The following is a 25,802-nucleotide window of genomic DNA, read 5'->3' as shown; positions in this document are numbered from 1 at the left end:
GTCTATCAGTTCATCGCTTCTTACATTGACACGTTTGGAGCAGTGCATCAATATCTCCGCGAATGCGTGACCATTTTGGCAAATCGCTGCGAACCTCGTAATCCTAAAACGGGAAAAGTCAGTGGGAAACGGACCCTGCACCTGTGTCCAGAGACTTCCAGTAGTCCTTGGCATTTCAATGCATATCCCGTACAGCTGGTGAGTTCAAACGGAGCCGACGAAGAAGGCAAGGAAAACGAAGCTACCTGACGGTTGAAGGTCGGACACTGTTCATGATGACTGATGCGCAATAGTTGAACTGCATGTACGTGTAGTTGTATGATAAAAGGAACTACCTCACGAAAAATATTGAAAAATGTCTCGAGAGACTACTTCTTTTCGTAGTTAACTACAGTAGACTAATTACGAAGCTCCGGCTAGTTTCTAGCGAGGACAGACGAAGGCTAAGTAAAGATTGTAGAATACCATCGCCTCTGCTACCGATATAGCAGCTGGTTCGGGATTATCCGACTTCATTGGGAACTATAGCGCCTTCTGAGGAAAACCCAGAGAACCCAGGAAAGACCCAGAGGAGAAACTACGATGAAGAAACGGTACAAAACCACGATGAGATAATCAGTGGACGATATTCCTTAGTGCGACGTTTTCTTGGGGACCTTTCGGAGGAGAAACAGGGACTTTCACAGCTACTTCTGGGGATATTTCTGCTAGTAGTTTACGTCTTTGGGAATCTCTTCAGGCAAAACCTATCCCCGAACCATCTAAATCTATGAGTACTTCACGGGAAGAGAGACCAGGATGTGTAATGCATCTCGATGTTCGCGCGCATTTTACTACTCCGTGTTGTTCCGAGATTTCGTGTGTTTGTTCTATTTTGGACACGAGTTCCGTTCACGCGCCTGAAAGTCGTCAACCGTGCTTTTTAAAGACGACGATAAAAGAAAAGCGCAAAATCACGCTTGGGTGTCTCGGTCGCAGCCGTCGATGGCGAAACGACCAGCCAACCACCGACCGCGAAGACTTCCTCTCTAATGGTCTCGGCACGAACGTGCTGCTATTCTCGGCAGTCCGACGACTGGCCCGATGAGATTCGTCTTGGTACGTGGACTTCTCTACGGGCTAGTTCCATCTCAAATCGAACAATCCGGTACACTTGATGTCTCGAATGAACGGGAAAAAAATATATGTTGAAGCCATCGGTGAGTTAGGAGAAATAAACGCTTTCCGAATTCTCTGCGCTGCGCGGTTCGGGAAATAGGAGAGGACGAAAAAACTGCCTCTCCTAAGGCGACGTCGTCGCGAGCGGGTTTGAGCGTTCGCTACAAGGCCATTTCTTCTCGCATTATAGAAATTTCTTGATCAGGCTTTAGACCACTTAAAGCACAATAGGATCCTGCGTTGGCAGTGCTGTGTCCGTTTTTGTTTGTCTACAAAAAAATATCAAAGTTGACTCAAAGTGCCGAAAAGCACCATATTCACTGCAACTTTGCGGACGATATACAAAATGGATAAGATTGAGCTTTATGCCGTTTAATTTGTCATTCATCTGGCTATCGAATGATGTATAATTTGTTGCTCTACTCTGCCAGGAACGTAAGCGATACCTCTTTAAGTAACACCATACCACCGAAAAATTACGAATTTCGGAAGCCTTTATCTAAAAAACCCCACCAAAAACTTGCCTCGAAAATTTTATATGTTGTAGGTAGTTCCTTAGACTATGCACAGAAGAAAAATCAAAAGTCGGACTTTTTGGGTAGCGTACTGTGAATTTTTTGCCAGCCCTATACACAGAGCACATTCAATCCGTGGCACCGTGTCCCGCGTGTTGAAAAATCGAATTTTCCAAAGGGGCTTTCAACTTCTATCTCCACATAAAAAGCATTTGCTATCATTTGAAACCGTTCTGAGCGCTTGCGTTCATAATAGTGTTGTAATCGCTGAATGTAGATTGTGGAGCAACCATATGTGCTCACCTTTTTTTCGCGGGATGACACACATGCATTGCAAGTGCTAGGAGCCCGTGAAGAACAGAATGCCTTAGAATACTTTTGCGTCTTTATAAGAGGTATATTTGTCCACGGTGATCACATCGAAGCATATTTACAGTACACAGAATAGCAAGAACTTGACAGCGAAGAAGACAAGGTGACGAAGGTAAGGAGGGGGGGGGGGGGGGGGGGTAACGTAAGTTATGCAGAGCATTCCAGGTGGATGAGAGTGCTCGTGTCATGAACTGCTTTAGGCCGTTGTGGAAGTCATTTCCTTAATGTTACTTTTGATGGCAGGTTCTTGTCAGATTTTCTTTCAAATGTGGGCAACATTGCTGCGTGTTGTGATTCAGCCACCTTTGCTGTGAAGTACTTGAAGCAGCCTCTGCATAGCTGGCCCATTTCTGTTACGCCTTCGGCTTGATCTGGTGGAACCACAGTCTTTATGGCAGCTACGCCGATCTCCGAAGCAAAGCGAAAATATTTTGTCTATAGCACTTTGTTCTTGTGTATGATGCTGTAGTCAGCGAAATCCATACGATCAGCGCAGTACAACGAAGTGGCCATTGAGGTAGGTGACATACCAGGACGACACACTACAGTAATGCAGATGCCGTCGCACACTCTGTATAAGGGCACTCCTTGCACTTCTGTAGTCGAGAAGTGAGTGAAGCGTCGTCTGTGTGTAGGCGAAACTTTGCGCAAGGTGTCTTCAGTGAGTAAATGCGATCAGGACCTTCTCATGGTTGCAGCATGTCGAACCGAATAACATGTCGGACAGCGGCGCCAGTCGGGCTGTTTGGGCAAGGTTCACAAAAGGCACCATGAATTAGCCTTGAGTGTGTGCGTATGGCACTACACAACAACATTTTCCTGAGTGCAATTTCCCCCGTCCGAGGTCATAGGAAAGAAATGTTTCAAAGAATACTGGAAGTCACTGCGTCCCTCCTGCCATAATACGTACAGTAAATATGCTTGTTTAGAATAACCCTGAACAGATATGCCTCTTACAAAGATGTAAAATCATTCTGTTCTTCGCGGGCTCCCAGCACTTGCAATGCAAGTGCCGCAAAAAATGCGAGCACATCTGGTTGCTCCACAATCTAGATTCAGCGATTACACCATTGTTATGAACGCAAACGCTCAGAACCTTGAAAAGGAAACCTTGAAACCTCAGAATGGTTTCAAATGGCAGCAATTACTTTTTATATGAAGACAGAAGTTCAAAGTCCCTTTGGAAAATTCGATTTTGCAACACGCGGGACACGGTGCCTCCGCTTGAATGCGCTCCGCGTATAGGGCTGGCAAAAAATTCACAGTGCGCCTACCGATCAAGTCCGAATTTTGATTTTGCTTCTGTGCATAGTCTAAGGAACTACCTACAACATATAAAATTTTCGAGGTAAGTTTTTGGTGGGGTTTTTTAGATAAAGGCTTCCGAAGTTCGTCATTTTTCAGTGGTATGGTGCTACTAAAAGAGGTATCGCTTACGTTCCTTAAAGAGTAGAGCAACAAATTATACATCATTCGATAGCCCTATGAATGACAAATTAAACCGCATAAAGCCCAGTCTTATTCGTTTTGTACATCGTCCGCAAAGCTGCAGTGAATATTGTGTTTTTCGGCACTTTGAGTCAACTTTGATATTTTTTTGCAGACAGATAAAAACCGGTACAGCACTGCTAACGAAGGATCCTATTGTGCCCTAAGTGGTCTAAAGCCAGATCAATAAATTACTATAATGCGAGAAGAAATGGCCTTGTAGCGAACGCTCAAACCCGCTCGCGACGACGTTGCCTTATGAGAGGCAGTTTTTTCCTCCTCTTCTATTTCCCGAACCGCGCAGCGCAGAGAATTCGGAAAGCGTTTATTTCTCCTAACTCACCGATGGCTTCAACATATATTTTTTTCCCGTTCATTCGAGACATCAAGTGTACCGGATTGTTCGATTTGAGATGGAACTAGCCTACGATGATCTGCCAGGATATATATGTGTGGACGTTAGGTGGAAGGGCCTCTCAGGTGGACGTGGCGAATATGATTGCCAGTGTGGAAGGCCGTAGCGAAGGGGCTCTCGAACAAAGTTTTATTTCTCTGCGTGTCCCAGACATACATATATACCGGTAGTGTTGTACGCGACCGGTGTGATCGTTCGCTTTGTGTGAAGCATTTCTATGTAGTAAAAGTAAGGACTACCATATTCTGAATTGTCGTCCACGTTTTGGCTTCTGTTGTTAAGGAGTCCGTTCCATGTATTTGTGTATATGTTTAGGGTATACTGTTACAGCTTACCGAATAAATCATCTCAAGGTGCAAGATTGAGGTTGATTGATGGATGGCTGCCTCCTGCCTTTTAGGTCGATACTATCACTCTGCTTCATGTTAGGTGTGAGGACACAATGTGATTTCGTACGAAGTTATACAACCGTTTCGGTTCGGATCCTACGAATCCGTCCTTAGCAGATGGCCTAGTCGACCATGGCACCACCCCGAAGGACAACATTCTTTTCAACAGCGGCTGTGTTGTTTGTATCTTTCTTTGTGTTGTCTCCTGTGCTGTTCCACACAAACGTTCTCTCCCGCTGATTTGTTGAAAGCGGGATGCTTACGTCTTTTTGTAATACACTCCACCTATGTTAATTGTCACAAAAGACCATAGCTCCGCGGCTTCCACAAATCAGAGAGTGTCCCTCGAGCAACATGTCACCACACCGGCAGATTGATCGCTCGTTAATAGAGAAGCAGGAATCCAGAGACTCCCTCCCACAAAATAAGCTGGACTCATGAGCCTTGCCTTGCTTTGTCTGTTTTGGAAGTATATGTTCATTCTAAACACGCCAGTTCGTCACATACCACGCCCAATGCTAACCACACGATGATATCATTAGCGCTTCTGATTTGAGAAGAGGCCGGGGCGGACGCCTTTTCTGTTACCAGCGCAGCAAATGCAAAGTGCCTACGCCTCTAATTAACAAAAAAAAAAAAAAAGAAAAAAAAAAGACATCGACACTCTTCAAAAACCGGTCCGGGTCTTCAAAAACAGAACTTCACCACACAACACATTGAAAGTAAACTATATTGAACAGAATGGTACCGTATTACTTTGTCAAAAGCGTGGGACGTACGCCTTTTTATGACAATTAACAGAACTGCGTAATTGTCACAAAAAGGCATACACCCTTCGTTTTGAATCTGTGGAGAAAACGATATAATTCGGAATGATGGTTTTGCCAGGTTCATGTTACCTGGTAAACTTCCGTCTTTACATTGTTCCTGCCGTCGTATAGCAATATAATAATAATGTCAGTTCGGTGCTAATCTAGTACGCAAGGTTCTTGGAGATGCTCTTCAGGTGGGTCAGGTAACGTGGAATGGAAACCAATTATCGTGGATTCCCCCGTGAGGCAGGCAGTCTATAGCATCTGATTCTAGTCGCCGTGGTGATCATAGCCCGAGGGAGTGCCGGGACCCCTCATCATTCGGTCTTTTGTCATTCGCAATAAAGTGGCACGACGGGTTTACGTTTACGGTGCCGGCCACAGAGCGGGTTGAACACAGCTTGTGGCGTAGATTATAACTATGGAAAGAGAAGACACAGAGCGACGGAGGGCACATGGAAAAGGGTACGGACAGCCAGGTGGGCTGAAAGTCGGCAGAAGTCAATCAGACGAACATACGCGCAAATTTATCGGCTTCTTTTTTTTTTCACCGTCCGCGTTTTCACCCCTCGTTTTGTTTTTCTCTGTGTGCTTATCGTGACCCGCAGCGAAAACTTATTTCTAAGCCCTTTTAATTTTCAATAATTCCGGGTTTGAAGTCTAGGAGCAACTTTGGGACGACGTTGTGTCTCAGCAACTTGTACCATATGCCACCAAGTTGCCGGCGTCCTCGGTCAGGTTCGAACACGCAACCTTGGCATCAGCACGCGAACTCTCTAAACCCTTTTGCGCGTGCAATGGTTTCTTCTGACACCTAATGCACTTGCATTTGTGATGTCAGATGCGCTGTGATGGCGTATTTGTTTATTTCTTTTTGTTTGTTTTTTTATACAGGGTGTCTCAACCAACGTGCAGTAAGACTTATAAGAGAGAGGGTGTGGTCTCTTGTTTTAGCGTTCTCTCACTTTATTTTTCCGGTGTGCGTAAAAAGAAAGCCCTCGATATAATTGACAAAAAACACTCGCGACATGGCGCGCCGCAATCTTGACGCGCGGGCGCGTTGTCACTTCGTACTTTTTATAAGTCAGCTCCCAGTGCTATCATCCTTGAACAAAAAAAAAAAAAAAAAGAGCAGCTCCCGTAGCATAGTGGTTATAGGATGAAAGAATGATGAAAGATTTGAGGCTTTGTATGTATTTGTCCTTTCTATGTGTGTTCAAGCCTCAGGACATCAATTGTCTCAGGTTATAGAATGATCGCTTTCCACGCCTAGACTGGAAGGTGACGCGGGTTCGAATCCCCGCACCGGCTGTGCTGTCCCGTGTTTTCCCTGGGTTTTCCTGCAGAGTTTCCAGACGGACGCCGACACAGTTCTTCCTCAAGTCGGCCCAGGACGCATACTAACCCCCGTGTCCCTCACTCCTTCCCGCTGTCCTCTCTCCATCTGTCCACGTCTATACGCCGCACATAGCCACGGTTCTTCGCGGAGCCAACACGGAATTTAAAAGAAAACAAACTTCTTTCCTGGCTTCTCTTGGGCCGAACAAAAAAAATTACCACAAAAAGCGTACTTTGTTCGACGCAAGTCGGCTGGATGTTTGTCGAGCCGCCCTACAGCTTTCCAATTGACAATTCGGCCCTTCGAGTGCCTTTTAAATAAATCAGTAAATAAATAAACTAATCAGTCTTACCTAATTAATTTAAGTAGGAACAATGAAAAAGAGACTGGCCACCACTATAACAACATTCAGTTGACTTCATTCGCGTAACGTGCTCCGTGTCCGTGATTTCTTCCTTTCTTTTTTTTTTTTGTATCTGTGCATTTTAGCCGAGACATTCCTGCATATTTTGGTGCGATTTCAGTCGTCTCGTGATTCACTTCGCACATTGCCTACAGGGATCTCTCTCGTTCTTCGTCGTAATAACCCTTTACAACGCGCACATACGCCCGCAGAAGCTTCCGAGTGTCAGTATGCGATTATCACGATTATGATCACGATTATCCTCGCCTGGCCTATAGACGCGAGAAAACAAAGGCACGCGTCCACTTTATGGGGGAAATCCTGGAGTGTTTCCAAAACTGGACGCACATACCGCCAATGACAGCTCTGAGTCTTGGAAAGTGACCATCGTAATCGCTATGCCGGTCTCGGATCCTTCGTTTCATAACTGGTATGGGTGGCTCTCTACTTACGTTGTGTATCGCGTTGGGAACATGGTACCGTCTTTCTAGCTACAGACATCATGGTTGTGCTCAACATGGGAGCCAGGAATTTGTGCACGATTTTTTTCTCGGGGGTGGTTAAAATTCCGCGTGTGGGAACCGCATCTGCTAGGTTTTCGGGATGCTTTTGTTTTCGTTAGGCAGATTTTTTATTTTTTATTTTTTTGCGTTCGCTCTAAGATCTTTAAGGGCGTGTTAGGGGGGGGGGGGGGGAGGGGTTGGAGGTACTGCGAAACTCTTCGGTGGGAGCAGTGTTGTCGCATTTTCTTATTACTAGATCGCCGTAAAAAAATTTACTTGCTATAGGCGCGAGGATGGCATCAAAGGCAAAATGCCAATATAAAATGGCAAATAGAAGGAGGTAAAAAAAGAGCCGGTCGCCAGAAGGTGATATATGGTTCATGCTCAGCGAAACTTGTCCAGAAGATGTGGGTTCGAGTCCTACAGCTGGCTAACCTTTTCAGTGACTTTAATCTTTCATTCTTTGTTGTACTCGTTAACAGCAAGAAAATGAGGAAGAAGATACGGAAGTAACGACATGGGCATCGCCTTTGGTGCTGTATCATAAAATCCGCATTTACTACCCCTTTTCGCAGATGGCAGGTTTGGGGCTGCTATGAAGTCCAATCTAGAGAACGGACGGATTGTTTGATGCCACAGACTAAACTGATGGATGCGTGACCATACAAATATACATACTTCTGAACACTTACTGATGACCTCAACTAGGTTGCAAACGCTGTGGCGCGCTTAAATGACATAGCAACAAGGCGTGTACTGCCAGCTCCGTTTACCAATCAACGCACCAGAATGCGCTCCCCGTACCGTGTACAGTGTTTCGCAATACACCGTATAAGATGCGTGCATCGAGATAGGGGATTGTGCGTTTGACATTCGCACGCTGGCAGAAGGACAAGTCCACGCAAGAAAGAACTGAGGAACTTTTTCTGTGGCCTTCCCTTACGCAAGTAGAGATATGCGTGCTTTCCAGTTCCCACACAGGCGAAACCCAAGAAACATGCCAAAAACAACGGCAGCCGCCTTGCCATCAGAGCATTCGGCTGTGACGTCATTAGAATTTCCACGCGAGAAGACAATAAAATGGCCAAGGATTTTCCCTCACCCGCGGACGATGCATTTCGCTCGTCCCTTTTGGAAACAAAAACTTCCAAGCTGCACCGCTTGCCGTTTACCGGAATCAAACAATCCTGGAAACCACTGTTGTGGCTTTAAGTGCAGGTGTTCGTGTGTTTTCCGGATCAAAGTATGTTATTTTTAATCAGTCGTCAACGAGGCTGTCATCTACGGAGGTTTCCAAAGAAATGGCCGTTGCTTCGCGTTGACACCTCAGTTCAGTGTGTGCTTCATTCAGCACAGTCTCAGTGAAGCTCCAGGTGAAGGATCCCTGTGCTCCCATGGCTCTTCCAGCCGCTTTGGCAATACATTGGGCACGCGCTCGCTGCGCGCGCAGGAGGCGCTGCCAAAGCTACTGGAAGGGATCCCCGGAAGCGAAGGGATCCCTCAGGGCTGAGTGAGAACACGGCGGTAGTCACAGGAAAAAATAAATAAATAAGAGCAAACTAAACAAAAAATTTCTGTTTGGACAACCCACTCTGAGATCCACAAGGCAGGATGGCAGTATTGGGCAAATACTTATTGAAAAAGCAAAGCAATATCGCTGAAACTGTTTCACGGGGCAGGAAACTTCAGCCACTAAGCCCGTCGTCCTCTAGTGTAGCTCTGGTGCGCGGATACGCATAAAACCTTATTCAGTTATACATATAGCGTGTCAAATATCTGGCCGCAGTACGTGAGGCAGCAATGGCCCTCTATAGTCATAACCGATGAGAATCTCGCAACTCCATACACCAAGCGAAACCAAAAGAAGACAAATTATCTTCACTCCGCGCGGGAAATATATAGTCAGTATCCAAAACAGTTGTCCCATGACAAGGGCTCCCCGGTGTCTCGTTCGCATTTTGCAATGGATGAGAGTTTACCTATATGGGCAGCTTTTCAAACATCAGACATGAAAAAGAACGTAGAAAGAGAATGTAGGGCACATCAAACACTTTCCTAAAGCGTCCCGGCACATCGGTATCGACACGCTACGTACAATGCGAAGATTGGCAGGAAACGTAGGGGCCCAGCGCTACAAAGGGAATGTCTCGATTGACAGTTCTACGTTTTTCAGCAGTTTCCGTACCCGCGTTCTTTTTTTTTTCTTCCTTTTAAATATCGATTTATCGTGCGCGAACACCAATCTGGAAGCCTTGTCAATATTCCACGAAACCATGCAGTTCTGTGTTGGTGTGCTAGCTCTTGCCCAATGTAAGAGCAGTGTTTGTTTTCCGTTCTCATGCTCAGCCCGTATTTTCTGTATACGAATATAACGACAGGGTACAAGTCGTATGGTCACGAGCCTCGACGGCTTCGAGGCCACCACGCGGACGTCTGGAAGATAGGAATTACCAGTGATGGAGAAGGACCTGGCAAACACGAAAACAATCATTCACATATGCTAGTGAGCTGGGTTCTTATGCAATATTTCAGACGAATCGTTTTGTCTTTTTGATTTGCCCTTACGTAGGTCCCCTTTGTCTAGACATTGTAGAAACCAAAAGGATATGTTAGAAGAGATTCCTCTATAGTGCCGGGTTATGCTATCGCCTCACTTGCGGTGAAATTCGACCAGGAGCGTCTCGCTGAATGCACTTCGTGCGCATAATGCGAACGTAACGTTCACGACGAATAAATTTATTCCCATTCTGGCTGACATTCGTTGATAATTATATATCACAAGAGGCACGCAGATACAGACACGGTTGTTCATGTATTTGGACGTATCCAAACGTTTGAAAATTTAACCATATTTATACGAAAGAAACAACGCCTTTGGTACCTATACTCTTCAAGCATGGGCTAAATTAATGACTACGATGTATCAAAATGTACAGTCTTAAGCGAAACATTGCTATTACGGAGTGTGAGAGAGCAACACTGGCAACACAGGGAAAGATGGCGGTCAGTGGATGTGGTGAAGAGATTGCCGTTGTTGCCCCACCGTTTGTGGGCAGTGGCTGTTGCTGGAAGGTAGACGTGGGGAATAACTTATTACAAAGTAATGCATTACCGGTAATCCATTACTTTTCACTAATGAGTAATGGTAATGAATTGTATCTCATCATTAGCAGCGTATTTAGAGGTTCGGTGTACCTTCAAGCAATACTTCGAGCGGGTGGTTATCGTCCTGTTTAACATCCACCAAGCTTCTGGAGCATCGCAGAGGTTTACGTCTGACCCCTCCCCCCCCCCCTTATTATCTAGTTCTCTCCCTCTCTCTCTCTCAAAGTACCGTATACGTGGACTGACCGCAGGCGTGATACCCCAGGATGGATATCCCTGCACTTGAACTGAATTCCAAGCTCCAGTTTCAATGATCCTGTTAAATTAATGACAGCAATATCGCAGAATGATATCCTACCCTTTCACGGAGACGTGGGAAAATATTTGTGGGTATCCAAACGAAACGGTAGAGTGACCGGCCGAGAACCGAATCGTCCTTGACTGGCCCTAATCGCCTTGAATGTCCAGCGCAGCATCTTCGAAGGAACTTGCGCAACGGTGCCAGTCACGTGCACTGTGTGCTGTGATCCGGCTGCCAGGAGCGATTAATACGAAAGGTTGCGCCCGGGGCGAGATTGGATGGCCGATTCAAGGACGGACGTAGTGGACAGCGGATACTATGTCGGCCACACCGTGCAAGAATATCTCGCGCAAAGCATAGGTTTTTTGGGGGGACATAATTACAATCACATTTTTCGTGGAACGAAGAATGTTCCAGTTAGTTATAAAAGTGTTGCCTGGTCTACGGTATGTCTGCCGAATGCACACAGTCCTGGGTGGACACAGGAACAAGTATAATGCTGAGATGATTGGCCAGACTTCATCAATGTGTTGTAGGATTTTATATATTTTTAATTTCTTTTTGCTGCGTAAGACAAAAGCCCACCTCATTCTTTCGGGTAGCATACGGCAAACGTTGCTTTCCGTTATTTGAGTTGAGTTCCATATCCACGCTGCTTGGTGGTCAAGGCCTTGATTTCGGAGGGACAGCACGAGATCTGTATATATACATATATGTACATTTTGGGCGACGTGGAATCAGTAGCAAGACGACACTTCAGAAAAAAGAAAAATATGATGCCTACGTCCGAAGTGGGGATGTTAGCACTATGGTTGGTACCAACCCTGTATGCAATCGTCGTACGTGGGAAAAAAAAAAAAGAAAAAAAAAGCACTGCATAAGGTTTGGGCATCGTGCCAAACGCGTTAAATGGAGTAGCCTTATAGGATTATCGTTGGCGATAAATTTTTGGTCAAACCCCCGTCATTCAATTTTTTATGAACAATTTAAAATTTGCGAGAGCCTCTCAATGTTTCGTGATATTGTTCATTTCATTTTTTTTTTCTGCGTTACCGTGACGGTTACTGTGGTATTTGCACAATTTCAGCGCAGCGCAAACACAGTCTGGCAATCGCAGTCTGTACTCACATCTCCATATTTTTCTTTTTCCAATCCATCAATCGATCAATCTTGCACACACGTGGCGTGCTGGTAATCAGGTAGTGATTGGCCCAAAAAAAAAAGCTATCCCTTTAAAAGGTTTCGAATGACGAACGGTGTGATTGTTCATTACATGCTGAAGTGGCGCACATTATGGGAGTAGGAGCGATCGAGAAGTGTCATGTGCATCGTGTCATTTGAGATGTACGTATGTAGTACACCAGAGCCTGAATCATGGCGTGTCAAACGACTCCGATTACATAGTTGTTCTCGTGCTTGTCTACAGACGAGGGACGGAGTTTAAAGCAGAAAATGGCGTCTATACAGAGGTGATATTCGTGTTGTCCTGTCGTTTTCTCTTCGTGCTGTCTCGCCGTGTTGTCTGTCCGCCGTGTCAAGTTTTGTGCTTTCTGCTACATTATCGCGCCACACCAACAAACCTAACCTTCTGCTTTGTCCACAGCAAGGCCCATGACAACGTAACACAATGGGCATCGCGTCTATATTAAAACGTACAAGATGAGGAGTTAGCTTAATATGCTCGTCCTGCGTCTTCAAACCCATTTGTGTTGCCGTTCATCGGCACATCCACTATGTGCAATCATCTCAATCAAAAGCGAAGAATCACACAGTTTCTCGACAAATTGATATTCGTACAACGCTTGCAACGCTGTTTGCCTTGTCGTCTCAAGGTGCTCGAATGATCACGACAATTTCAGTTGGTGAAACAATCGCGCTCTTCGTCTCGCCGTACCTTAGAAAGTGGCAAAAAGATTAACCGTCGGCGCGGCAAGTAGCTGGCAACGCTGGCACTCCGCGATCTTCCAAGGTCATGTGAACTCGCTTCGACCGTTTGTTGTCGGAAAGACTTGCGTAGACCAGCGTAGACGGACACACAGTGACGCCTGTTGCCGGAATTAAAAGGACCTTTGATCCTTTTAACGCGAGCACAAAACAATACAAGGTTAGTCTGAAGCTGACGTCAGAGCAGCAGGCCGAGTGTCACATGCAGGTGAACGCGACAATTGAGAGAAAGGTAGCTCGCTTTCCTTAAATGCTTTCTCCCTATTGTTGCGAGTGGATCAGATTAAGCTCTTATTATACGGTGTCTCTATTTTCGCTCGACATTGTTTTCGCGAATGTGTTGAAGAGAATGTCGTAGTAGGGACGGCTGCGACTCGTTTATCCGACGAATATCATTGTGAGGGACGGAAAGATACGTTCGTTTTAACTTTTAAGCTTTTGTTTGCGTCGAGATTCGGCTGAAGATTGGTGGGTAGGATGCAAAGCACCACCTGTTCTTTGTTTTGCTACTGGATACGAAAATGATGTTGAATTTTCAGGGAGCGTTTTCCAGGATTCCCGCGAGGCCCATCGTAGCTTTCTCTCACATTAGAGTGTCAAAATACAGTGCTGAGCAGTGTACAGTGTAGACGCTAATCACCCGCACTGCAGCGCAGCGAAGGATGACACTAAAGCACCGAGGGAGCTTCTCAGCATCCATCTCCAATCCCAATTCCATCCCCACTCCCCAAAACCTTACAATACCCCAAAAATACCAGGCAAAAAGGAAAGAATACCTTCCAAAAAAGCCCCCCCCCCCCAAAAAAAAGAAAAGAGATGACAGAGATAAAAAGAAAATCGAGATGGGGATATATTTATTAGAAGAAAGAAAAAAAAGTGGAGGAAAGGTCAGCCAAACGGCATGTCAGCGAGATGGAAATCCTATACGCAAATTCGTGGTTTCAACTGTGCGCGTTATCCATCGAACTTTCTTCTAAATTTCGACAGTTTGGGGGAACGCGCGATATATATCCGTAAGTACGGTAAGCACAAATGGGCGTCTCGTACTACGAATAATAGCGACCCATAAATGCAGGTAAACGCGGCTTGCCACAGTTGTTGAGTTTGAATTTGAATGTAAAAAAAGGGGGAAATAAATTGAATTCGTCACCTGATGAATTCCGCTACTCCCATAAAAACCCACAAATGGACGGACCCCGCAGAAAGGAAAAAGAAAAGAGAAAAAGAGAAAAACACACACTCTTGTAATGAGCATAGCACACGAAAGTTTCCATGTGCCACACAATTTGTACTCCTTTGCTGTTCCATGTGCCACACCATTGGTAAGAACAGCGGCAATACCCCCAGCAACTTGTTTTCTTACTAATCGTTCCGTCTTTGTAGTACAATTATGTTCATCTTTGCCTCACAAAGAAAGCCAAGTCAAATTACGCTGTACCGAAAACACTTTCAATCATGCGTGAGTTAACCGGTTGGTCAGATGACACAAAAGCCTCCCGTATACGTACGGCTGGCGACACAATATTACGAGAGCGAACGAGTGATTATACGCAGCCAACTTGATCGCGAGACAGAATGGGCTTACAGGGAGATGTATATGCATGTAAGGGCAGACGATTAACGCATAGTGAAAAAAAAAAAAAAAATTGAACACACGCTTCTACGTTTCCTCGAAGGAACGCATCTGATTGACATTTTGGAATGGGGTAGGGTCCTGCACTCAACGCAGAGAAACATCCCACATCATCATCATCATCATCATCCATTCATCTATGTTGTTGTTGTTGACATTTTGTGAGACTTTCTCGTCCCTCTGTGACAAGTGTTCCCACTAGTTCGGGATGCTTGTCTCCCGCCCCCAACTACTGTCTTTTCTCCCATTTTTTTTCTTTCTTTTTTCAAACTAACTGCGGCTAAGTGGTCTGGGGTAGCCAGTATGACTTTGTCGTGACTTAAATCACCCTCTTTTCCCTTCATCTATCGCATCACAGTGAACACATTATTGAGTTAGCATCTCCTAAGGGTGTGCGGCGACTTCTTGGTCGGTTTTTATCTGAACATCTTTAAAAACCGAAAACAGTACTGGTTTACCTTTGCAAAGAAGTTAAAGCGTGGACAAACACTTGCTCTGAAGCAAGTATACAACACATAAACGGGGACTGGCATGAGAGCGTTGGTTGCATGACTGGATTCGTAAAGTGTGTTCCGTTAACACTTTATGATTTACCGCGCCTGATTTGCATATATCTACAGTAGCGAATGAACGTCGCCAACCCCTTGGCTTCTGCATCGCAGGACGCCACTTTTTGCGCTGCGTTCTCTCGAGGGATGAGCGATGTTTGCATTTCGCGAGTTCACTGCAAATCGAGTGCTTGCGCGGAGCAAGGCATCGAGCTACTAGGGGGCCAAGGCCTCATGCGCACCATTCACCGGCAGCTAAGTCAATACGGGACGTCCAGATACGTTACTTGATTAATGAGACAGTTCTCGGGCTATCGAGCCAGCTGTCCCCCTACAAGTACAGGTGGAGTCCAGTCTGTGTTCTAAAACTTAACGCTTTTGGGTAATCAGAAACACTATAACGCTTTGAAAGGCCGCCAAGCATATGCAGTCATAAGAAAGGTGGTGGTGATCGTAGTTCTGTTTTTAGAGTATATTGGCCGTCCATTTTGTGATTGTTCAAACATGGACTGCGAGAAAAAAATAATTTCTTTCTGTGCTAGTAAGGAGACACGTTGGACAGATTTTACCACACACACACAACACTGAACAGTTTGAAGGGTTGTGTTGTGTTCGTCCGTTGTGTGTTTCAGCCTCAGAACCAATATTTTCCGTCAGATTTTACGACAGAATACGTCGGCCGCTACCGTGAGCTCCCTAGAGAACGCTACCGTGGGACTAAACTCAGATGCAACCAGCTCCTGTGAAAGTTATCGAATAACCACCAAAACCACCACCAAATAACGTGTAATCATTCTCAATCTTTCGCAAGGATTGTGTCTTTAGTTTAGTTACGATATCTGGGAATATCTATCCAATCGCGTAAAAGAAAACGTTAACCTTCTAGAAGACGCATAAAAAACAGAAAAGGACGTAATCCTCGCGAAAGAGTGCCTCTCTGCTGAGGCAGGTTGTCAGACGGTCGTACAGATATTGTAATATCGGCGGTAGAGGATCAGTTGACGTGTCGTCGACAGAGCATCAAAGGACATTAGTGTCGGCTAGAGAGAACCGAAACGTCTTCATCCATCATGGAGACACGCGCGCCTGGTGGACGTCTTTAAAGGTCTCCTTGTACGGTTGTCAGACAAGAACGCCGCGGGGTACCGCATCGCATGTTTCCTATGGAGATACAAGTCGCGCGCGTGCAACTTACAAAATAACGTTTTCACGAACTTCTTCAGTGTCGGTGCTGATCGAGACAAGCCGAAAGCGATTATTTTGAGCGAGTCGAAGAAAACCCTGCTTCTTTTGCGGACCCCATTGTTTTCCCCTATTTAATGTCGAATATTTTCTGGCTCCCATGATACGAGATAGCATCGCATACAGCTTCGTATGGGGCAGACTCGGAGAAAACCCGGCGCTATCAAAGATAGCCATCAATCTCCGAAAGAAACGATTTCAGCGCTTTCCCCCGGCGCGGGGAAAAAACTGACTGCCGTAAATAACACGAAAGAAACAACATCGCGGCTAACGCGTCTCTCTGCCAACTTTTGACCAACATAGCTTCATTCTTCAGCCATTATTACGGCAAAGTCCACCAGGATTCAACAGGTTTTAGTGCAGGGCACGATGCCGTGACGTAATAGAGCTCATCTAGTCTGGAAGCAGCGGGCGCCGAACGGGAATTTTCGCTCGGCGCCTCGGGGCAGTCTTGCGGGACGAGTACTATTTGGCTTTGCGCTTTTGCGTGTGCGGCGGACAGAGACAGTTCCAACGGATATGCGCTCAATATTTGCTCGGTGTGCGCGCACTCTTCTCCGCAAACATAGGGCAGACCGACGTCAAGGTCGAAGTGGTATCTCCTTGACAATGTTAGCCTTTGACTCTTTCTTGTTCTTTACAAATCGCGTGTTTTCTTTCGTTTCCCTTTTTTTTAAATCTCCTTTGGTAAGACAGCAACAAGCTTTCTCAAGCACGTAAAAAGCAATAGCCCAATCGACCTTTTTATCTAGAATTACGAAAAATGCCGAGATTTGAGACTCGTCCCTTGGTGCTGTCCCCTCGTACTCAAAGAAAAATATAATCTACAAATCATTAAAGGGGCAATAAAGTGCAAAAATTTAATCTAGCTGAATGAAAGATGTCGTCACCTTGACAGAAATACGAAAGGGACGGGATAAAGGATAGTCTCCCTCAGGAGGTAGTTGATTGCGGCGCCTAGTCGGATTTTTGTGTCACGCTCTAAGAGACTATGGAAAGCGTTGTATGATAAATAAACAGGGCATGACGTGTACTCCGGACATAAAAGTTCTTCAGTATTTATTGTTACAATAATTATTGTCGTAAGTAATTACCTCAATTATTGATGCAAGTTGCGACTGAAGTTTTGAACTGTCTCATGAAGTGTTTGCATGAGTTGCGTATATGTTCCCACATATCTAGTCTCGATGAAATTGATTTACTTCTCATTTAGGAAATTGTAATTATTGGTGTAAGTCGTGATTCGTGCGATTCTCCGTGAAGAGCTTGCTAAGGTACGCACATATGTATTTACTTATACGTATATATTTTCGTCATGCTGACTCCCTCCGTGGCACAGTTACTGCGCTATGGAAGGGGTAAAAAATATAAAAATAAAATACATCAGCTCGCTTGTCTAATTTGTTCAAGCTTATAGCCTTCCGTCAAATGTCGTATCAGCGCTAAAAAGCCGTGACTGAGAGCGGTGCACAAACGGAGGAGGTCAGATCGTCTCGCGGGCCGATTTCTGGAGAATTGAGCCGCCACTGTCAGAACTGTCTGCGGGTCGGTCGCGGTGCGCAGGAGCTCCTATACGAAGATTCTGATGTGCGTCCATATACGAAACCTTCAGCAAACTACTCCGACAGCTATGGAAATACCCGCGGAAAAGCAACCTCCCTTGAAAGGGTACCCGCGCCACACGTGCCTGCGAAGAAAACACGCACCAGAGTCTGGAAACCACTGTACTAAGGGAAAACCAAGGAGAAACCAGGCCGCTGACAACGTAGACTAGAAAATTAACCATTCTAATCGACAGAGGTGGTTTGGATGGAAGATTTTTGCATTCAGTCACGCGGGCCATGGCCACACATTGATAAAACACATAGACGACACATGTTTTGATATCTACTCCTATGTACTAGCCGGCCTCTGCTACGTAATGTTGTGGACAAATCCATTTAAACCTGTGACTCTGTCTGCGTGTTTTGTATCTATGGTACAATTCGATTTCGAATGCAGCTGATTGAGCACAGCAGCGACAGTGCGTCCAAGACGAACAACTTTCACCGCGGATGCGGTATAGTAACAGCGCTGCTTTGAACACACCTTGAGATAAAACATTGGCGGGAAAATTACGAGGCCTTCCAGAGAGGTGACCTCCAAATCGCCTTGTGAGACCTACACGTCGGACGCAATGTTGCCCATACATTACGTTTTTTGTACGTGCGCTTCACACGTACCGGAACGACAGATAGATTCACGAAAACACGGTCAACGCGGGCTTATTTACACAGAAGACAGCGAAGGACAGCTTTGAGGTGACGATAATTGACAAATCGTCCAAAGCTACCCTCTGTCCCAATCGTACTTCTTGGATGCTGGCCTCTGGTTCTCTGGAAGCAATGCACGCGCTTCGATTGCGAAACTGGCCAGTGACCATGGGCACCCAGGTGTGCTGGCGCTGACTCGAATGCGTCACATCTGATGTCCGCAACGCTATCAGAGAGCGTATATGAGCTGTCAGGGTTTTTATGGAGAATTTTCGTTAATGATCGGCTTTGATTACTAGATGCAACAGCAGAAACGCGTACCGTGCCTTTTCGGTACGCGTGGTAAGGCTGCGCTTATCGCGCAACACCGCTACATTAAAAAAAATAAGAGACGGAGATATGTTACTGCAGTGACGATATCATCACCTTTCGCGAGATGGCCAGCAATAAGGAAGCGGACAGATAGCGCTTTCATTAGCATACACCGCGTTACGGGCCATACTCGCATCTTCAACAACAACAACAAATACACTGATGACGATCTTCGGCATTGTAATAACCCACGAAAATCAGTCACGACCACGACGCGCGAGGGGGACCGTGGGTTCTGAGCCGACTTGTGCCGAAATTTGTCCGAAAGTGCAGAGGAATACCTAGGGGGAACACACTGTCAGTACAGCCGGTACTGGGATTCGTATATGGGTCACCTATCAGTCTCGGCCCGAAGAGCAATAAATACAGTCTTGATTAGCCGTTTGCGACGTGGATTTTGTCTGGCTTGTTCTTTCACCCACAACATCGTGTGCACCCGAGCTAGAATTTTGCTGGAAAATTGTTGAAGGAGAAAATTGGCTAAAACCATACACGAGGAACAGGCTGGCATAGGGTGTTCGGTGTCGAGCGGTAAGGCTAATTAATGCCAAGGTCATGGGTTCGATACCAGCCGAGGACGGCAGCACCTTCGTGCCATGTTTCAAACTTGGTCAGATGGCGCCCTCCCTAAGTGAGGTAAAACAGTATGATGGCGTTGATGTATACCAAGAAATGAAAATTACCGTAGCCCATTTGTCCTGGTGTTGCTACGTTGCCCTGCAGTCGATGCCGTTTTATCTGCCCACGAGGTATTGGTCATAGCTATCGCGAGATGCATAACCTTGAATCATCGGCATTATATCTTCAGAAAATGGCGAGTCACTTTGACTCATGCTTCAGTCATCCAAAGTTTTTTGTAGTGTGTTCTCACCGTGGAGCAGCTGTAGCTGTAAGCGGACGGGTGTAGTCGCTCGTGGAAATCGGCGTTTTCAGGAAGCCAAAGTTGCCCAAATATTTTATGCACTGCAAAATTTTTATGTGTCAGACGTTGATGTGAAAGGCCGTTATTGACAGCATACACCAGCCGCGCGCGCAGATGTTAGAACCGCGGGGCGGAGACCCGTCGAGACAGTTTGTGCACCGTCATATAACTGCAGAGTGTCAGGCGACCTTCGTTTGCACGCCCCAAAGAAACCGTGCAGTCGTCGCTATGGGAACATGGGGAGTACAGCTGCATTGGCTATCAATCTTATGCACGCGTTACCCTGCCGCAGGAGCGGCGCTGTTGCAGCGCATTATACTTCAGAAGCGTTATGTGGCGAACTTGAGATGCACAATACGTGTAAGCGTGATCAGTGCTCATATCAACTCGTGTAACTCTTCGAGAGAAACGTAAAGCTGTGCACAAAACAACTGACTTGTTTTCACTGAACAGCTCAAGCACAAAAACAAACAAAGGCAATGACAACTCATTTCACGATGGCACAGATTCCTTTGCTGCGCCTCTTATCCTTCGTGCTATACAGCCCTGACCAACCGCAAAATGGGATGCTTTCCACACGCGACCTGCAATCGCAACGACATTCTTCATTGACCTTTGAATCGAGAAAAAAAAGCAATTGAATTCGCAATTCCGTATCCTCAGTGAAGCGGCGGATATCCGTGGGTGACCTTTGGGGTCGTGCGAGGCCCCCTTCATGAGACGTTGCGGAGGGAGCGAGCGGCCCGTTTAGTATGCAGGGGGTGTGGAAGCACGTTCAAGTTCAAGTGTGCGACCGCGCGGGTCACCAGGTAAACGTCGATGATGTAGATAAGGTTGCTGCCATACGCCGGAGTGGTTTGGCATGGACGAGCAGAGAGCAGCGGTGCTCACATTGGCAAGCGGGATGACACCGCACGTTGTCACTGCACAAAAAATCTAACTATGGAGTATCGTTGCGGGAAGCAGGTAAGTAACACGAGCCATGCCTAAAAAGCGACAAAGTCGTGAGAAACTGCTTTGGCATTCGGGTTAATGTAGACTCCGAAAAGCAACACGCGATCTCCAATATTATGTATGACGGAATCTTCACCTTGACAAAAAATATGGGATCTTGTTGAAATGGCAACAAATATACACAAGTGTAATAATAAAGAAAAAGAACAAAGCAAAAAACGAATCAATGACAGAATGGAATAACCGATGAGTAGCTTCGATATCGAAGATCCTCGTTAGTTCTGCTTTACTTGCATATTGCTGAAATGTTGTGTCCATAAGCATATTACTGCGGAACACATATTTCATGATCAAAACACACGAACAAGGCTAAAAAAACTCTACCTGAGCGTTTGGAACGACGGCAAGTCGCTGTCGTTCCTAGAGTCCTCTCCTGTGAGACCCTCAATGGTGGCGGCGTCTAGCGGCATTCAGCAGGCGATGCAGACGAACCGCGGTAAACAGACGATAAAAGCACAACACACACGTGGAAAATAAACAGCACTGCACCGTCGGGGACGAAAATATCAGCTCAACACGTTGCACTCCATGCAGTAGGATGTCTGCGAACAGTCGCTTCCAGTTTCGGTTTCAATTTTTGTCGCAGACACCGGCAACGAAAACAAACTGTCATGAGCGAACCAACACTCCGTTTGTGGGAGCACACGATTCTCTATGGCAAATTCTCGGTTGCGCCTGGAAAGCCCGCTGCGAGGAGGAAGACCGAAACGTGACGTCAGGCGCGCGACGTTGCCATTGGCTACGAATGTTCCTGACGTCAGGTTAGCCGGCGCGTGGCCTTCGGCGCGTAAATAAGTCCCCGTTTCTTTCATCTGCTTCTGCTTCTTCCATTTTTGTTTTTATTTTCGTCTGTGGACATAGGTCCTGTTGTGCACAGCTCGCACGGTACCCTTTGTAATTGCGCTTTGCAAAGGCAGATAGAATCGAAGTATCCAGAGAGTACAACGGCGGGGCTCTGTGGGAATCTGTGTACACCGATCGCCTCTCCCGGAGAACTCTTTACGTCCTTGTTTTTGTTGACCTCCTCAGTTATACCGGGGAAGGAGAAAAGAGGCGCTATAATTGTTAGCAGGTTTCCTCTTTTTCTTTCATGCAAACAATCAATTCCAGGAGCACAAAATAAAAAATCTTAAAAATTGACGAATGTTTCTAACCGCCTTGCGAGGATAACCCGCATTTTCGTTTTGACATGCGGTCTGCTTTCAACTTTCTTGTCCCTGATATGAATGATTCCGTCTTTAGGTGCACCACTTTGACCACCTGAACACGCTTTTCCCGGTGATGATCAATGCTGGTCGTAAAATAAAATCCACGCTGTCGTTATCGTTCTACTCAGGAGAACGCCCATAGTATCACGCTACAACGTGTTTGAACCTTGGCCCAAAGTTAGATACCGCACAGGATCTGGAAACCTTCTTCGTTGATAGGACTGATAATCATATTATTCTGTGAGAACAACGCACTCCCTTCTCACCCCTTTTCTTTTTTGCTTTTGAATGTAATGTGTAGCACACACCATCCTGTCTGTGCTGTTATCAGTCGTCAACCGCGGTACGCTGCGTAACTGCATAGTGGCCGGTTCGTTGTGATTTTTTCTGTCCTGTTCTCACACAATCTTTTAGCGTAAATAATGATCTGTAAAACCCTTAATGTTTGCGCGCCCCTAATTTTCTTCAATTTCAGGGCGAGCTAAAATTTTGAACGAAATTTGGCGCTTCCAAAACAGTTGTATAATCGGAAACTTTAGTTTCAGCCTTAGTTGCTAGAAAGTATTTCAACTGCTTTACAGCAGAGCAATACCCCCTTAATTAGATATAGTAAAAGAAAATTAAAGCGTATCATAAGGTGAGGTAACGAAGCCACGAACTTTAGCATCTCGATTTCGCGAAATTTAATGGCCGTGAATATGCGTCCTGGGCCCGATTCGCGAAAAATTCGTGTCGCGAAATAGAAAGGTTTTACGGTAGTAGTCATGTCAATTAACCTAGTCAATACCATATCTTCGCCATATTTGTTTTTATACATATATTTTGTAACTTGGTTTACTTTCAGAAAGAAAATCATTTATGCAAACGTATATGGCGATAATGGAAGGCCCAGAAGAGCGTGTTGGTTATAGCACACTGAAACGCTACATCCGCTGCTTTAGGTCCCGTAATTTTTTTCTTGTTGTGCGGGGTCATAATAACCTTCAGTTCAATGGGACTCACCGGTATCATACAATGTCCCCACACTGCGAATGCTTCCTCCGCGATCGTTATTTAGTTAACAATACAGTCGTCCGATATGCATTCTAAATTTCACTGTCAACGTTTCTCTGGCACGTTTACACGGTTTTCAATGTCCCCAATGTCGAAAACTAGTATCTATATAGCGATAGCAATGAAACAGACTCTCTTCGAAAACCATTACCGCCCTATACCGCTTTTGAATTTTCAATTGCGCCAGGAAATATTGTTTTTCGAGCACATGCGCGGTTGCGCTGTGACTGTGAATGCCCCCTGGAACTGTTGACACAGACTGGGCAGACTGGAGCAAGAGAGCCGCGTATTAAAAACAGAAAAAGAAATAATAAAAAAAAAAGAGAGAGGAAGCTTCCCTTCAATGCTTCAAATGCGCTGCTTTCCGCGAGATGGCGTGCGTGCGGCGTGAACGGCGACGCCCGCTAGCTCGGCATGGCCGGTCGCTTTCTCGTTGTCTTCTTTCTTTCTTTTTAAGCGTGTGTAATTAGCGACTCCCTTTCATCTCGTTTGACAAACACTTTTCGTCGCGACAACTCGTTGTGTCGCTCCCTTCTTTCTTTTGTGGCCTTTCCCTTCTCTGCAATGCGAATAACATAGTCGTTTTTCTCGACAGTTATCTTCGCATTTGCCTCGTTTCTTTTGCCTGAAGCGGTCGCATAGCCAAATTTTGTCAAACGATTGCTTCCTCCGTGTCCTTTTTGTATATAAAAGTCGCACGCTTCAATCTGCTTGCAATGCGGGCCAAAACTGCGCAAAAGAGAGGTTCAGAGAAGCGTGCCGGCGTGACCCAAACTTCGGATGTCGTCCGTGTTCGGTGACACTGTAGCCGTCATCCCTGCTAAACAGGATTAGTTTCGCCTGCTCTCACCTGATACATATACAAGACTGCAAGTTCCCCCAACTCCTCAAATTGAATGTGTGCGCCCGTGAGAGATTTATAGCATGTAGCAAAGAAATATTATCGTCCGTGTCTCTATAGCGACAGCCGATCTGCACGATCTACTATTGTCTCCTGTTTTCGCTCTCCGACCACCTTTCTTTCCATTCACCTCTGGCTTGACACTGACCACCCCTGAAAGCCGGTTTATGTAATGACTAGAAAAAAAAAAAAACATTTAATCGCTTCCCTAACTGCGTTATCTGCACTCAAAAAATGATCCACAAATACAGGGAAAGTAGTACAACTTGCACTACAGTTCATTGCAAGGCGGTAAATGGGTACGGCGTGTGCCTTGAAAGAACATGCAAAAAACGCCCCGAAACAAACAACGACCGACTAGATAAGGTCCCGCGTTCCCGCGTTCATTATAAATAGGAGTGACACGAGCACTCGGAAGCTGCTTATCATGAGGGAGTCTTCCTGTTGCGCCCTCCCTGTGCTGTGTTGGAAACTGAGTCGATTTCGGGAACCACATACGATTACATGTTCGTTGTCTTTATTATTATTGTTATTATTATTATTTTTTTTTTTGGTAGCTGAGATGCTGTTTGGGACAGAGAGCTGAATTATTAATGAACACATCGATTAGTGATTGATAATTGAGGGACCCAAAGTGAGTTAGAAACACGCCGCCTGTATTCGGCTACAGATGGTACACTCGCCTTCGGTCATTAATTGCTTCTCGTGTACGGTGTCAGACAACGAGCCACGTCCACCAGCATGATGATATTGTACGCGGCCATGGAAAGGGTAGCTGTGTCCTTATTATGTCAAAATGTCTTTATTTTTTCCTTTGCGGTGGTAGGTAATAAACAGCTATTGGAACAGAACCGTGGACATGGCGAGTTGGATCATATCTCAGAAGAAGATGGTGCGAACAGTATTATAAAGAGCATTGAGAAGCTGAATACATATGGGGAGTAATTCAACGGTAAGCTGTGACAGGTGAGTGTCATGTGGGTGACATTGAGACCGTGATATTGTTTTGGTGTTGTTTTCTTCCGCAGAAGTGTGCCGAGTCAGCATAAGTTTCTCACACTTCGAGGTTTCGTATATTTGCGCAGTGCTGGCTATTATTAAAGCATAAAGACGTCACAAGAGAACGGGTACAGTGTGCGGAGGGTGTGCAGACTAATCGGGGGGGGGGGGGGGGGTATATGTTTATTAAGAAAAAAAAAAAAAGGCTACTCGGGCTAATAGCATAGCATGTATCTGAATCAGAGGCCAGGAGATATAACAGAAACGTAGTTATTTCGTTATGTGTGAACATCGTTATCTTCTTTGTTGGTTTGTTAAATGATTGAGTAACAGGTTTGTCTTACAACTCACGCAAAAATGACTTTGAATCCCCTTATCCTTCAGTTACAAAGAAATGTACCATTCTCAGCTGTGTCTGTCATCTACTGAAGACGCCGCCCAAATGTCCAGCGCCGCTTAGAATTAGCAAATGAGGACGATGAGCGAGCGGTTTGTCTTTTTTCTTCGCCAGCGGCCACCCCGGCCACCCCTTATTATACATCATTAGCGTGCTAAGGACTCAGAGGCAATCGGTCCTGTTAGCATTTTTTCTTCTTCTTCTTCTTGGGGGAGGTTTTGCTCATTATCTGGGCTATAGATCGCAATCTGCCCTCGCAAAGAGAGTAAATGTTGCATCGTATTACATGAATATGTCTTCAAGTTCAACAAATCGGATTTCACCAGCTCAAAATGAGAACCAGGACTATATATAACGCGCGGATGGAACAATATTATTGACATTTTTTTTTCCAATTTATGTTTCGGTGTATCGATAATAGAGAGTTTTAGTACCAGCTCCCGTGGCATAGTGGTCAAGATGATCGCCTTCCACGCCGGGACTCAGAGGTGACACGGGTTCAAACCCTATCACCGCC

General features: G+C 45.6%; 1 protein-coding gene and 1 long non-coding RNA gene across 7 annotated transcripts in view; one reads left to right on the top strand and one right to left on the bottom strand.

Annotated features, from left to right (window-relative positions):
- The window catches only part of LOC135394250 (ETS homologous factor-like), a 134,356-nt gene that overhangs the window by 50,656 nt on the left and 57,898 nt on the right, over window positions 1–25,802 (bottom strand). The window contains exon 1 of one of the 5 annotated variants that reach the window (XM_064624910.1): window positions 21,052–21,384. The exons of the other annotated variants lie outside the window; for them this stretch is intronic. Coding sequence (XP_064480980.1) covers window positions 21,052–21,137 — 86 coding nt within the window. The 5' untranslated portion in view covers window positions 21,138–21,384. Of the gene's footprint in view, window positions 1–21,051; window positions 21,385–25,802 lie in introns of those variants that run through there. 5 annotated transcript variants of the gene reach the window in all.
- LOC135394252 (uncharacterized) overlaps window positions 1–25,802 on the top strand; it is a 42,619-nt gene that overhangs the window by 1,511 nt on the left and 15,306 nt on the right. For both annotated transcript variants that reach the window (XR_010422805.1, XR_010422804.1), the window contains exon 2: window positions 24,716–24,855. This is a non-coding gene — a long non-coding RNA (uncharacterized LOC135394252). The remainder of the gene's footprint in view (window positions 1–24,715; window positions 24,856–25,802) is intronic.

The sequence above is a fragment of the Ornithodoros turicata genome, chromosome 5 (genome assembly GCF_037126465.1).
Source record: "Ornithodoros turicata isolate Travis chromosome 5, ASM3712646v1, whole genome shotgun sequence".
In the NCBI taxonomy this organism is placed as follows: domain Eukaryota; kingdom Metazoa; phylum Arthropoda; class Arachnida; order Ixodida; family Argasidae; genus Ornithodoros; species Ornithodoros turicata.
This window is presented reverse-complemented; position numbering and strand designations above follow the sequence as displayed.